This window comes from Hirundo rustica, chromosome 20 (genome assembly GCF_015227805.2).
Source record: "Hirundo rustica isolate bHirRus1 chromosome 20, bHirRus1.pri.v3, whole genome shotgun sequence".
NCBI lineage: Eukaryota > Metazoa > Chordata > Aves > Passeriformes > Hirundinidae > Hirundo > Hirundo rustica.
Window position 1 is genome coordinate 7,787,091 of NC_053469.1, and position 14,184 is coordinate 7,801,274.

At 46.0% G+C, this 14,184-nt stretch overlaps 1 protein-coding gene across 2 annotated transcripts in view; it reads right to left on the bottom strand.

Annotated features, from left to right (window-relative positions):
• Positions 1–14,184, bottom strand: part of PAPPA (pappalysin 1) — a 180,632-nt gene that overhangs the window by 37,193 nt on the left and 129,255 nt on the right. For both annotated transcript variants that reach the window (XM_040083345.2, XM_040083346.2), the window contains exons 14-15: positions 8,169–8,340; positions 943–1,126 (exon numbers count right to left, since the gene is read on the bottom strand). In XM_040083345.2, the coding sequence (XP_039939279.1) occupies positions 943–1,126; positions 8,169–8,340 (356 nt within the window). The remainder of the gene's footprint in view (positions 1–942; positions 1,127–8,168; positions 8,341–14,184) is intronic.

Here is a 14,184-nt window from a genome sequence, read left to right on the forward strand (position 1 = left end):
TGAAAAAAAAAAAAAAATTAACAAATTTGCTTATATATGAAGTCAACATAGCCTTTCCCTGAAATGAATAATACCTCCAATTCCTTTTTGGGTTTTGCAGCAAATCCCAGCAGAAAAGGAGATACCACAGGTACAGAAAAACTTATACAGTGTTTGTGCCTGAGTTGACAACAGCGATTAAGTTTACTCAGCTGCAAGATGGACAAGCTAAGGGACTAATGTTCCCTCAAATTAACAATAGCATCTTTTCTTGCTTCCCGAAGACCAGATCAAAAAGGGAAATGTGCCAGTGAGTAGAAGAGTTGATGGTGCTGAGAAGAGGATGGGGATGTTAGAAAAGCAGTAGAAATGAAGATAGAGGAGGAAAGGAAAGAGGGCAGCAAGCTGTGTTATTTCTAGGGGAAAAAAATAAAAGAAAAAAGGAAAATGTAAAGAGTGCCAAACAAGAAGAGGAGCGGAAGGTCAGAGCAGAGCAAAATGAGTGTGGAAAAGGAGAAGTGTGATGATGGATTAGAAAACACAGGAATGGGGGTCTGTGCCATTGGGACGTGGGGATTTTCAGTCTTCTCTTGGCTTTCCAAATACATGGAGGAAGCATTGAAGGGAGACAGACAGTGGAAATAGAAAAAGCATGGGAAAGAAGATGAGAGAGTTCAATCTGATTTATCCCCATGACGATTCCATGTTTTGGTTGTATGGAAGCAATATTCCCAGTCATTGCTGCCTGGCCAGCCGCGATCAAGGAAAGGTCAAAGCAAGGTAATAGAGAGATGCAAAAGAACTTAACTTCTAATACAAATAAACCTTCCATAGAGTCCCATAATTCTTCCTACTTAAAATAGCATGAGTAATTCTAAACCAAGAGCAAGAGTGACATGTATTCCCAGGAGCAGTCTGTGCTCGCTGTGTGCCCCAGGTCACTGCACAGACACCCCCCAGTACCTTTCAGAAGAGCAGGAGGTCGGCAAGTGAAGGAGCATTTCTTGCCAAAGGTGGTGCCCTCGCTGCAGTTGAAGGTGGCTGGGTAGACGTGGTACTGGTCTGGGACACCACAGTCCACGGGTTCACACGTCACCTGCTTGTTCCACTTCCCATCCATGCAGGTCATGGTGACGCTGGACTCCGTCTGGAAAAAGACACACGGCTACAGCCACCACAGCCAGCGAGGGAGAGATCAAAACCATTTCAAGCCTAATAGCCACTATTTTGGGTCACAGGTTAAACACAGCTGTGGCTGGTCCCTACCATCATCACTTGGACAGCAGCTGCCAGACCCACCAAGGCTCATAAGAGAGTCAGAAAGGATTTTCTGCCACCTCCGGGGTGAGACACTAAAGTGCTTCCATATAAAGAGTGCAGCTCTACAAATAATCCAAACTCTCATCTGGCCTCCTGAGGCAAGCAGGGAACCTGCTGCTCTGCCCTGCCATTGGAAAGGAGCACAAGCCTGAGCTGTTTGGAGCTGACAGCTGTCCCCCATCCTTGTCACCTTTGCCGTGACACAGCCGCTCCAAGGGGATCCCCCTGTGCTTCCGAGCAGTCAAACTCACTCTTGGGTTTGAAGTAAAAGCCAGGCTGACACGAAGCCATTTGGGAGTCTCATCTGAGGCTCTCCCGAGAGGTGTCAGTCACCCTCGGATGGGGATCCCAGGGGTAGCACCTCGGGCCACATCAGCATTGTGAGCAGATACTGACAGCTGCTCTTGTGGCTTCCCTGGCAGAGTGCCCCAAGGCTCCACACAGAACCAGGGCCCTGCTGTCCTGACACCACGGACACGACTGCCTGAGGGACAGACCTTTTCCAGGAGGAATTTGCCATGGGCAGACTAAAGAGTGTCCTGCCCATAACTGGCACCTGGAACTTGAGAGGCTGTACACAGAGTCCGCTCCTGTGCTCTGACTTCCCCAAAGTCACTCTACCGTCACAGCTACACAGCAACTGCACTTCTGTGGATCTGGGGAATAATCCAAACTGCACAGCACACTGGAATCCTGGAGTGCTAGGGGCAAAGAAGAAAAATGGGGGGGAAGTAAAGGAGCCACCCATCTAATGCTAAGATTAATTTACTGGGTGACTGAAGGAAAAACAGATGTTCGCAAAGAGAACCGAGTAAACAACATATCCACTTTCTAATTAAAAATGGAAAATTATTAAAGGCTTGAAGTGAAGAATCTAACTCTTCCCTCCACACCAGAATAAAGAGAGGCTAAGAAATGTGAGAAACCCAAACATGAGAAAGGGAAGATACTGGCGAGGAATCTGACCAAGCCATACAGCAGCACTCCTCTGCCTCCAGGGAATATTTTATTCAGGGCTGGTATGCTCACAGGAGATTTGCACCGCCGGCCATTGATCTGGGTTTATAAAAGGAAAGGGAATTTTTCTAGCACACATCAAAGGGACCTGGATTCCCTTTTTGCAAAAACACCCTAATGGTTTCAACAGAAGTTCAGACCTGTCTCCCTTTGATATATGGTTGCATTCAGAATGGAAAAAGCAGTCCCAGAGCTGAGAAACTGGACACTTCCCAAGTGGGCACAAAACCCCTTTTCTAGACCGTGGAGTTTATTTAAACAGGGAGCACTGCTGATGGAAAAAAATGTCTTTCCTACAAACTCAGAGTAGCGCATTCTGGGATACTCAGAGCCATCAGGTGAAGCGATAGTGTGTGTTCTCATTCCCAAACATTTCACTCCCCGGTGGCTGGTAATTCTGCCTTTGTTGCTTATCAGAATATCTGTACCATTAAAAAGTGTGTATAAACTGTGGGCAGGGTGATGTCCTGAAGATTCCAGGGGCTGCAGGATGATGGCCACAGGAGAAGGGATAATACAGCATATTCCCATGTCTTGCAAACCATCAGCACTCCAGGATGAGCTGCTCCAGCATCCAGCAAAGCCTCCACTTCCCTTTTAGAGCTGCTATCATCAAATAACACAGCGGCACCATGGCTGCTGGAACTTAAAACATAAACCCAAGATATCAATGTCAATAAACTCAAGCTAATGATGTCAGGGGCTATCCAAATGTTATGGAAAAGACATAGATCTTGCATAGTTTCGTGTTGGATACTGGATCCATACTGAACACAGGGGAGCTGTACCAATGACAAGAGATTCAGCCCCAGGAATAAAGTTTTTGGTGTTGCTGTGATCTCGTTTAGGAGTAAATGAGTGTTCCTACTAGCTGACACTAGCTGCTGGGACACAGTGTGGTGCACCAGGAGGTTTCTCTAACAACAGGGTTGCACACCTCTGCAGATCAGCAAAGAAACACTGCAAACTCAGAAACCGGAATATAACACAAAAATTTAAATGGAAGCAATATCTGTCCATGACAGTCACACCTTACAAAAGGAATGTTGTGCCCAAGCTACCACTTGTGAGATTATTTCTGCAGCCCATGGCCTTTGTTAGCAGAAAGTAGCAGGACACCAGAGCCTGGTGGAAATGCCACAGGCCTGGGATCCATCTCTTTGGAAGGGATCCCTCTCCACAGCCATAATCCCACTGTCCTTTATCTGTGCACCTGTTCTAGACCTTGATATCAAAATGTTTGTAATTAGTGTCTCCACATTTTCATCTCTGGGTTTTTCCCCATGGTACTTTCCCCAAAAAGCCTCTAACCTAATCTGTAAGACCCCTGTGGGTTTTCCTCTTCCTGGCACACTGGGAAGACCATTCCCATCAGAGAAGCTGTGCCCATGGAGGTAAGACCCTGGCTACTCAGCTTTTTCCCAGTAATTTGTTCCACATTTGGTATGACGGAAGCTGAGGTTTTCAAGGTCAGACATAATAATGGCACATTTTAGAGCATGTCTATCATGTCATCGCTTGAAGCACGTGTAATTCTGCAGCAGGACACAGCAGAGAGCGTTCCCTGCAATGGACACAAAGACCAGTGTGGAAGCACAGAGGACAAACCTACCACAGAATTTATTGCTGATGGCACCCACCAGCTTTTGGCTTTCCCCTCTTTCAGTGTCACACCCGAGGGTGGGGTCCCTGCAGTGCCCAGGGACAGCACCCCTGGCTGCTGAGCAGGATCCTGTCTCTCCCCAGCTCCACGCCACGCCCCGGAGGTATTTCTGACGGACTCAGCCCTCGGATCTGGCGCTGGGGCTTAGTGGCAGCATCTGCCTCTGCCTCTGCAGCTCTCCCACCCGGAGCTGAGCAGGCACGTGCCTGTTTCGCCTGTCTGATCTGACAAGGTCACCCAGCTCACAGCAGCCTACACGAAGCACTTGGCTTTCTCATCTGGTTTATTAGCTGTCACTTTGGGCACTTTGTGCTGCTTTGACTGGCATCACAGCAACTGCTTCCCTTCATGTCCTGCCTTGCAAAAGAGGCTTAAGCAAGGAGGGAGGGTGGGCAAGGAGGAAAGAAGGGGGGGAAAGAAAAGGGGCCTCCAAAGATACCATGCGCAGTACAGTGAAGAGGATGCAAACTCAAACAAATCTGGTGCCAGAAAGATTTGTTTCTCGGGACTTTTAACAGCCTGGGAGAATTCATGTCTCCTTCCTGCTGCCCAAGATCCCAGCCGGCTCCTTCTTCAAGCGATGCTTCACGTGTGAAGTTTCCTCTCCTTAAAAATGAACAGCTGTGCCCTCCCCTCTAAGTATTCTTCCACTTCTGCCCACTACTGTGCCTCTAATTGAACCCACATGAGCCGCGCTTTCTTTTCCTGGCATGATTGATGATGCCTTTGCACAACATTAGGGAGCTGCTGGGTTTTAAATAACACCTCTTGACCAGAGCAGCAGTGGTGGTAGCTTCAAGGAGAGATGACAACAAGCAACTGAATGAGCTGGGTTTTCAGTGAAGGACAAGGGGGAGGAAAGCAGTGAAAGACAAAGCGGGGGAAAGAGGAAGAGGACAAGAAAGAGTGATGGAGATGTCAGGGGGGGCGGGAAGAAATCAGGGAGGGAGAATGAAAACATCCCCAAGATCTTCTTTGTGAGAAAGATACATGAAGGATTTTGCTCCATCACTATGCAAACCCCTTTGTTGTTGTTGAAGTCCCTGAATGAGGATGAGAGAGAGCCCAAGAGTCTGTAAACAGCTCAGCTTTCTTTTTCTTTTCAAGCACCAACAGTTTCTGCTCCACGGAGTGCTGACGAGTTTTAGGGTTTGGTGATTTTACAGGGTTTTAACGGAATTTGGGAATGGGAGCTTCTCAGAGAGGGACTGAATGAATGTTTTGCCCTAAAACTGATTAAAATGGTGGCTTCAGACGACACAGAGTCTAGAAAGTGCAGAAACTGTTAAGAAGATTTTCAAAGACCCTTTAGATGTAAAAGATTGATTTGAAATGTGACTTGTGCCCCTGCATCACCAAGGTGCTTTTGAAACTGTTGCTTTTAATTCTCTCTTCGCCCCTTTTTTCTGTCTTTCAATGAAATAGGGAAGACAAATGTGTTTCAGGTGCTAAACAAAGGTGTTTCCAGTGGTCTGTGAATCACCTTCACCAGCCTGCAGTGGTCATGGGCCACTGATGGTCAGTCTGCTCTTTGAGACATTGCACCTCAGCCCAGCCTCCCTCCTACCCAAGAGTGTGAAACACCAACACGTGCAAGGCAACTTCCTTCCTGCTCTTCCTCAGGCAGCCCCACACACTGACAGTTAAACAAGAAGAAAAAAAAAAAAAAAAAAAAAAAAATTCTAGACCCTCGAATCAGTCAAACAAGTGAAACAACCAATTAAATGACAAAAGTGTAACAAGGAACAGCTTCATGCAATGTTCCCCAGCCATGATAAAAAGTCCCTCTGGCCATGGACAGCAACCCATGTGCCCTTTCTCACCCCCAAATACTTGTGACAGGAAGAGGAACTGAAGCTGGGAAGCCAGTGTGGAAGAAGCACAATGCCTTTTGATATGAAAAATCCAGACCATGGATTCTGGACTTCCTCAGATAATTCATTTCTTGCCTACACGTTTCCACAAGTTCTAATTTGAAGCATCTGACACAAAGAAATAAAACAAGATGATAGTGAAAGAAACTGTCTGTTCCTTTCCAGAGGATCTCTGAAGCAAACTAATAAAACTTTAAAAGCACGTGTTTAATGTGCTTAGATGGTCATGGGTATCTTTAAGATGCTCCACTCCTTCCCTGATTTGAACAGTGAATGCACAGCACTGAGCAAAACAAAGCCACTGGCCTCAGGGGGTTTTATTGGTGGAAAAAGACAACGAAGTGCAATAGCAGAGCAGGGTGAGAGGAAGAGTGTTGTAACAGCAGTGAATCACGTTAGTGAGGGGTGCTAAAATCCTCTGCTCCTGTCATATGAGTCTGATCAAGGCTCTGAAACCAAACTTCTCCCAGCAAAACCATGCCCAGCTGGCTGAGCCTTCCCAAAAGGTAATGCTTGCATTTAAATCACACAGGGCTGGTGAAGCATGCTCAGGCTGTTTTATTTGGTTTGTGATCCCTGCGTGCCCCATGGACCCCATGTACAGATCCCTCCCGACAATTTCCTGGTTCAGCCACTCAGGCTCGTTTTGGGAACTTGTTTTCTGTTCTGTAAAAATGCTCAGCTGGAGCTGGGGTTCTGGTGCTGATGCCAATTAGGATGGAAGAGGCCCAACTCGCGGGGTCCTGTATTTGTTTTGTAATTGAGTTGAAAGGGCTGACTCACTCCCCTCCAGTCTGTCTCCCCCCTCTGCGAGCTTATGAAGAACACAGTATTTCACAAGTACGGACAGGCTGCTGAGTGTGGCTGCCCCAGCCCCCGGCCCAGATGTGAGCGCTGCCCCAGATGTGAGTGCTGCCCCCACAACCAGGGAGAGAAGGTGCTGGTGGTGGAAACCACTGGCCTGTCTCACTCAGAGGATGTGGCAGTGTTAGAGGTGAGGGAACAAAGCGGGGTGCCAGCCCTGCATCCCCAGCATCCTGCTCCCAGGGCCGTGCTGCACCTCATCCACCCCTCCCAGCACAAAGCACCTGCATCTTTTTCTGATGTTTAAACAAATTGATAGTTTTCCTCGATACCCTCCTCACTGCATGAAGATGTGTTGCTTTTGTAGGACTGGATTATTAACGCACAGATTAGAGAGGATGGGGAGCATCCCTTGCCCTGCTGGGGGAGGTTTTTGGTGATTTGTCTGGAAGCAAAAAGGTTTGAGTGCTTCTTCTGTGCCCTCCATGCTGTACATGTCAGGGTGTGGTTGGGAGCAGATGGACTGAAACACTGCAAAAGAGTTAATCCATTGTTAGCCTCAATCAGAGGACTAAAAATTAGGTATTTTGCCCAGAAATTGGTTGTGCAAAAACACAAGCACCCTACTCCCAAAACACCAACCACACTGCTTGGCTGAGCAGAGCCACTGAGATCAAAGAAGGACTAAACAGAAACTTTTTGGTTTGAAAATTTCTAAATTTGGGGAACATCTGAGCTTTGCTCATTGCCAGTAACTCTTCCTACAGAGTCAAAAGGCTCCTGTTCTGATGATAAGCACTGGGATAAAACCTTGTCCCAAGGCTGGGATGAGATTTTAGGGTCTAGCCTAAGTTATTTCTCAATTTCTCCACAGCTGTTTTCTCATCCTGCTCTTGTGCATCATAAAAATAAAAAACGCCTCAGCAGTGTTGGAACCCTGGACACTAAGAATTTCAGACTTTCTGTGCTGACAGGCACTGACCCCCTAGCAAATAATGCTTTTTACCTGAGGCTGTGGAAAAGGCTTCCAAAATTGAGTGACAGCACTGGGATTGTGGGTGTGGAGTTTGGATAGAAGTCTGTGACATCACAGGGTGGAAAACTTAGAGTTTAAGGTTTTAGTATATAGCAATATATATATATAGCAAGATGGAGGTTTTAGGGCATAGGTCAGTTCTTCTTTTTCACCTTCTTCATGGGTCTGGGTGGTATTTTTTAATTGGGTAGAAAAATCCGCATTGTGAGCCATGGATGGTTGGTTATTGGGTAAAAAGTAAAAATAATTTAGGTGTCATTTCTTAATTGGACAGTTCATCCTTAAAAGGCCTGGCAGAGAGAGAGAGATGGCCCCATTTTTAGTTTGTTAGCAAGAAGTGTGGCAGAACTCACGGTTTGTGAGACTGTGATATAGAAAAGAATTAATAAACAACTGAGTCCGAACAAGAAAGACCATCTTGCTCACTTAATCCTGACCCTGGCAAGAAGATAAAATGCAACACAGCAGGACAAACCTGGCTCTTGACGAGTTCATCGTCCCTGTGGATCTGCAGGATGTATCCAGTCCTGCAGCTGACGTTGCACTGGGCACCGTTGTCCCAGCCGGTGCCGCCGGTGCAGTTCAGCACCGCGTTCTCGATCTCCAGCCTCTTGCAGTCGGTGGCTTCGCAGGAGTAGTGGACACAGCTGGCAGGGAGACAAGGAGTGGTGGTGTTATTTGTTATTCGGTTATTTCAATCCATTCCACAAGAGCAGTGTCTGACTGACAGAGTCTTTGCTCAGAGGGTTCTGAGCCCAGCTCAGGAAAGGGCTCCACAGCCTCTTGCTGCATGTCCTGAAGGACAGAGGCAGTGGGCACAGCAATGACAAAGACAGCAAATTACAGGTTTTGTAGCAAAAGGGAAGAGCCCGCCAGTTCTGGAGAAGTAACTTCTGTTCTGCAATATTCAACTGCACTGTGACCTCCCCACTCCTGTATTAACGTCCATTTATCCATCCATCCATCCATCCATCCATCCATCCATCCATCCATCCATCCATCCATCCATCCATCCCTCCTGTGAAAGCACTCTCCCTCCAAGAGCAGTCCTCATGCCCCATCCAATTTTGAATCTGCTGAATTCAGGACTGCTGATATTGGCAGTGATAATTGTGCACATGTGAGGAGGGGTTTCTGCGATAGACACTCTTATCTTTGAGAAGCTCGATTGAATCATCACGTTCATTTTATTCCACTTCACGAGGAACAGCAAACATCAGCTGTGTAGCTGTGTTGATAAGCTCTTATCAAGCTCAGCAGCATGCTGTCATTTCAGACCTCTCCAGTTGCTCTCCTGCCATCCATAAAATCTTTCCCCCATGGAAACTGTCTGTTCTCCCTCTGGAAAATTATTGTAAGATTTAGCACAACTTGCAAAAAAAGAGATTTTTGTTTAATTTTTATATACACGGAGATGTCTGATTGAGACTAAATTATTCACCATCTCTGATGATCTGAGTCAAGCATTATAGCACATGTTCAAATGTGAGTATGGGGTAGTCCCTTAACAAAAAAGCAATGAAAATGTTGAAGATCTTAAAGCATGAAGTGAGATTTAGACTAGAGAGAGGGAAGAAATATTTTTACAATGAGGCTGGTAAAACACTGACACAGGTTGCCCAGAGAAGCTATGGATGCTCCATCCCTGGAAAAATTCATGGCCAGGTTGGACAGGGCTCTGAGCAACCAGATCTGGTTAAAGATGCCCCTGATTACTGCAGATGACCTTCAAAGGTCCCTTCCACACAAATCATCCTGTGATTCTATGTGCAGAGTTTCTGGATTAGAGATGAAATTTCTGGGATAAGGACCCCTACAAGGTGATATGTCTCTGCTGCAATTGAAAATTAATTTAATTTTAATACAGTTAAATTGATTCTGAGGAGGGAAAACATTGATTTTTTTCACCAACTCCTTGGGTAGGGAAGAACCCGAAAGAGAAAATTGTAGAAAGAAAGGAAAGCAATGTATCAATACACATATTTTGAAATAGATTACAGGTTATTCCTGCTGCCTAGAAAAAAGGGTTAACAGCCACCAAAGTCCTGTTCAGCTTAGTAAGCCCTGACTTAGCACGTACATGGTGTTGTGCTGTGTTCAAAGCACTGTGCAGACATTATCTAATTAATTTTTGTGGCACCCCTGCGAGACACCTGGGCTGGTATTGTTATCCCCATGTTACTGATAGAGAAGCACATCTGCACATGTCTCTACTGAGCTCTGGATCAGATTAAATGACAGTATTTATGTACCTGCACAACTCATTTTTCTGTCCCAGACTAGTGCTACATGGGAAGTGCCCACTGCTTGTAATTTAAGGATGCTTGTTCAGTGTTGGCCCTTCCCTGGAGTGTGATGAGCCATAAACAATTTCTACATTCAGAAATATTTTATTTCCTCATGGTGCACAGAGCATTGTTGCTGACAGAGCTGAGGAAGGAGAATTCCACCTCTGTGTTGGCCAGCTCCATACCCTTGTACACAACACACCCCTGGCTATCAGCACGACTGTGATGCTCATCGCCTCAGCAGAATAGATGATCCTCTGCCAGAGCTGGCCTATCCAGGGTGATCCTGCTTTCTGGAGGCTCCTCACCCACTAACCAAGGATTTCACACGTTTTCCAGTCACTGAATCACACAGCCTGGCATACAGATTTAAACTGCCGTGGATTTCATTCCGTAAGGATCAATAAGGCTGCGGCTGGAGCAGCAGCAGAACCAGAGAGCAGCTCATCCTTGTGCCCAGGTGACCATCACCAAAGAGAAACGAGGTGAGGAGAACAGCCAGATGCTATTGCCTTGCAAATGCCCAACAGCGTCACCCAGGGGTGTGAACCACAGCCTTTGCACACTCCTTTACACACCACGAGCCTCACACCCTGCAGGTTCCCGAGCAGAGCAGGACCTTACCAACCTCTTCCTAACCCTACCAACCTCATGGTACTGCTGCTTGAGTAAACCCTCAGCTGATATCAGCAAGGATATCTGAAGCTGGATGTTGAGTAAGAGTGTAAAGGATGGATGGTGCTTTGTGGAGCCCTCCCTGTTACACGTCCCAGTTACACTGGCCCACGAGGGCCAAATCTCACTTTGCTCCCCTCCGTTTCTCAGATGGTGAGGCTGCAGCACGAGTGTCTCCTGTGCCAGGGCTGCAGTGCTGAGCAAGGTGACTCACTGGGGAAAAAAAAGGAGCACTAGTGCCAAGCCACTCTCAGAAGCACATATGCAAACCTTGACTGCCCGTTGCAAAACTGCCCCAGAATCTGAAAACCTTCTTCCACCCAAGTTGGAAAAATAAAATAATAGCAGACTTATTTAATCTAATACTTCTGTGAATTAGTGTAGCACTGAATTCAGCCTTAAATGGCTTCAGAGGGAAGGGTGAGCCCAAGAAAACCCTTGTAATTTGCACAGAGGGAAATCTGAAGCAACGTCACCGCAGTCAGTGGCATCGCTTTTCATTTCCATCAATGTAAAGGAGAAAAAGGATCTGGTTTCTGGAGTTCAGATCGGGACACCAGATGAGCAAGCCTGGGCTTAGAAGTCCTACAGAACTGAAACGCCACAGACAAAGGCATTAAGAAACACTTATTGTGATGTTCTTCTTTCTGTTTACAAGTCCCCTTGTGGTCTCCTGAAATGGCCAGGGAACATTTTTAGCCACCCCCTCCAGGCTCCAGATTATGCCTTGGTTAGCAGATCATCTGGGCAGCTCTCTCTGTCTGTAACTCTATATGAATGACTTCAGTGACAAACAATACAACCATTCACTTTTTGTAAAAAAACAACCACTGCCACCAAATGTTTCTAATTTAAATATTTCTGGTTCTCCAGCTACTGGTTCCAATTTGGTATCAGCTACTGTCAGCCATAAATCCCAATGAATTTTGAAGTCACGGTCCTGAATTGAGCTCTTCAAATGCAGAATTAGGAAGGAGAAATTAATATCTCCAAGTAGGAAGTTTAGACAAAGAACCCATCACGTCAATTTGTGGATTACAGAAGCTCTTCCACGGGTACTGCCATTTAGCAGTGGTCAATCATCACATGTTCCAGAAAATGTGCATTCCTCAGGAAAAAAACCCAACAATATAAGAGCATCTGAGAATGAAATCACTTTAGCTTTAACTCATGTTGATTCCCATTTTCTTGCAGTCAGAATCAAGCGACTTTATCAAAACTGCCTATTTCAAATCATCCCTGTTCTATCCAAATTCCCAAAAATCCTTACCAAAGTACGAAGTAGTTTGGAGCAAAGCTACACAAAGGACCCAAGGACCACTCCAATGATTTACTTAAGCAAGTGTCGGTGCCTGGGACATTCCCTGACAAGTGTTTATTTTACTAGGTCGCCTTCAGTATTCACTTGCTCCTCATCTTGCCCTGGCAGCGTACAATTTCCTAAAACAACATCTTCACACCGAGGTGAGTGCAAGGAGCAGTGGATTTCTTGCACACATTCCACTGCATGTTCAAAACAGATCAAGGCAGACTGTTCCAGTGATGTAAAAAGCCCTGGACTGAGCTAGCTTCACATGCAAGCTGAAGTTCTGAGCCAGTTCTTACTTTATTCAAATCCATTCTGCCCATCCCAAATCTAAATGAGCTCAGTCATTAGCCTCTAAATCTGTATTTCTCTGTGCCAGTATTGGCCCCAATTCAGCAAGGCACTTAAATATGTGCTTAACTTCAAAAGCACAGTTAAGTCCCACTGATAGATTTGACTACAGGGGGATGTAAGCAAATAGCTCAGGGCTTTGCTAAATTGGAGCTTTAGTGACACAATCCTAGAAACATTTGTATTTTAACATGTTTATAGAAAATTACAACAATTAAGTGGAGCTCTTCCTTCCTCATATAAAAACAATCCAGGACTTCCTCTTTCAAAAAGCTTACAGCAGCCAAACTTTCTTTCCTAACCCTGAGGTCGAGCGCTTTTCCAAGAACTCATATTAACATGGTGTCTTAATTATTCATTTCCTTTGTGATGGTTCTGACATATATCTAAGCTCAGGTAAGCCTAAAAGCTCATGGTGGGCACTTTTTAGGAGAAGAGCCCCAACATTATCTCTTGGACAGAGCAGAAAACTCCCTTTTCCACAGTCTGGGCCAGCCTGGGCTGCAGATCCCAAGCACAGTTTGGTTTTGTCCCATGCCACCATCCACACAACTCACACTCCTGTAGCCTTCTGAGGGTTTTCTAACATATTTTTCCTTACAATGGGTTTGTGTTCTCCTCTCTAGACATTACTCTAAAGGCAAGAGCAGGTTCTCCCTCTCCCTAATCCAAACACATATGCAGAGGCTGCTAGCCATATTTCTTCTTGTAGAAATTTAAAATAATAATAATAATAATAATAATAATAATAATAATAAAAGAACTCAAAAGGTGGCAATGATTTTTGTCTTCTTCAGTTTTCAGCGAAAGCACATTGCCTCCTTGTATTAACACAAAATCTTGAATATCTACCCAAATCTATGGGGCTGGGCAGGGACTGGTGAATCTGTGCTGGCTGGAAGAAGGATCAAGCCCTTTGTTAAAAAGGTGTTCGTCTTCAAATGTGATCCATGAGAGGAACAATGTGAACAGTGTCATCTGTGGTGCCTTCAGTGATGTCACCTCAGTACTGCTGGGTTTGACTCCGACAGCGACCCCAGCAAGCCCCTGTTTCAAACTGAGAGGGTCAAAATGAAGCTAAAGCCAGAGACGTTCAGAAAACCTTTTCTCCAACCCAAGGTAAGCCCCAGGGAAAGGAGAGGCACGAGCCAGAACGTCCCCCTCACTGTCCCCATCCCTGGCAGGGAAATTGTCCCCGAGGACGGGCTCTGCCTCCAGCCTGCCTGCACCCCGTGGTGTGAGCTGTTCCTGCCAGGGGGGTCCATATTGAACTGATAAAGCTCTCAAAGCCCCGTCACCCTGCCAGCTTGGAAGTGGGACCGTGTCCCTGGGCGTCAGCAGCCCCACAGGTCTCCCTGCCAGACTGTCCAGGCAAACAAAGAAAATGCACTGCCTTCCACTTTAATAAAAGCCAAATGATGCCGTTTGCCAATTACCAAAACGGGGCGAAGGTTAAAAACCCATTGAATTATAACACATGTCACGGACCAAAGCTTCTATGATTAACAGTTCTGTGAGAAATTCATTAATTTCACCCGAAGCAAGCTGACAGAGATTGTGCTTAATGACAGAATGCAGGGCAGGGGAAAGGCGGCCGAACCAGGAAAGAGAAAGCTGCATTAATTCATAACAAAAAGAGACGAGGAAACCCTTTCTTCCCCCTTATGAAAAAAAAAAAAAAAAAAGAAAAAAAAAAATAACCAGAGTTGTAAAGAGCAGTTGCATTTGTTCTGCTGCTGAAGATTTATCTTCATCGTTTCTTGTTGGGGAAGCTGACAGCAGGCAAGAAGGAGACAAAGAGAAGAGCTGGAGTGGGCTACGAATCCCTGGGGCTTGTTTGGGGTAGCAAAGGGTGCAGCTCAAAAGGAACC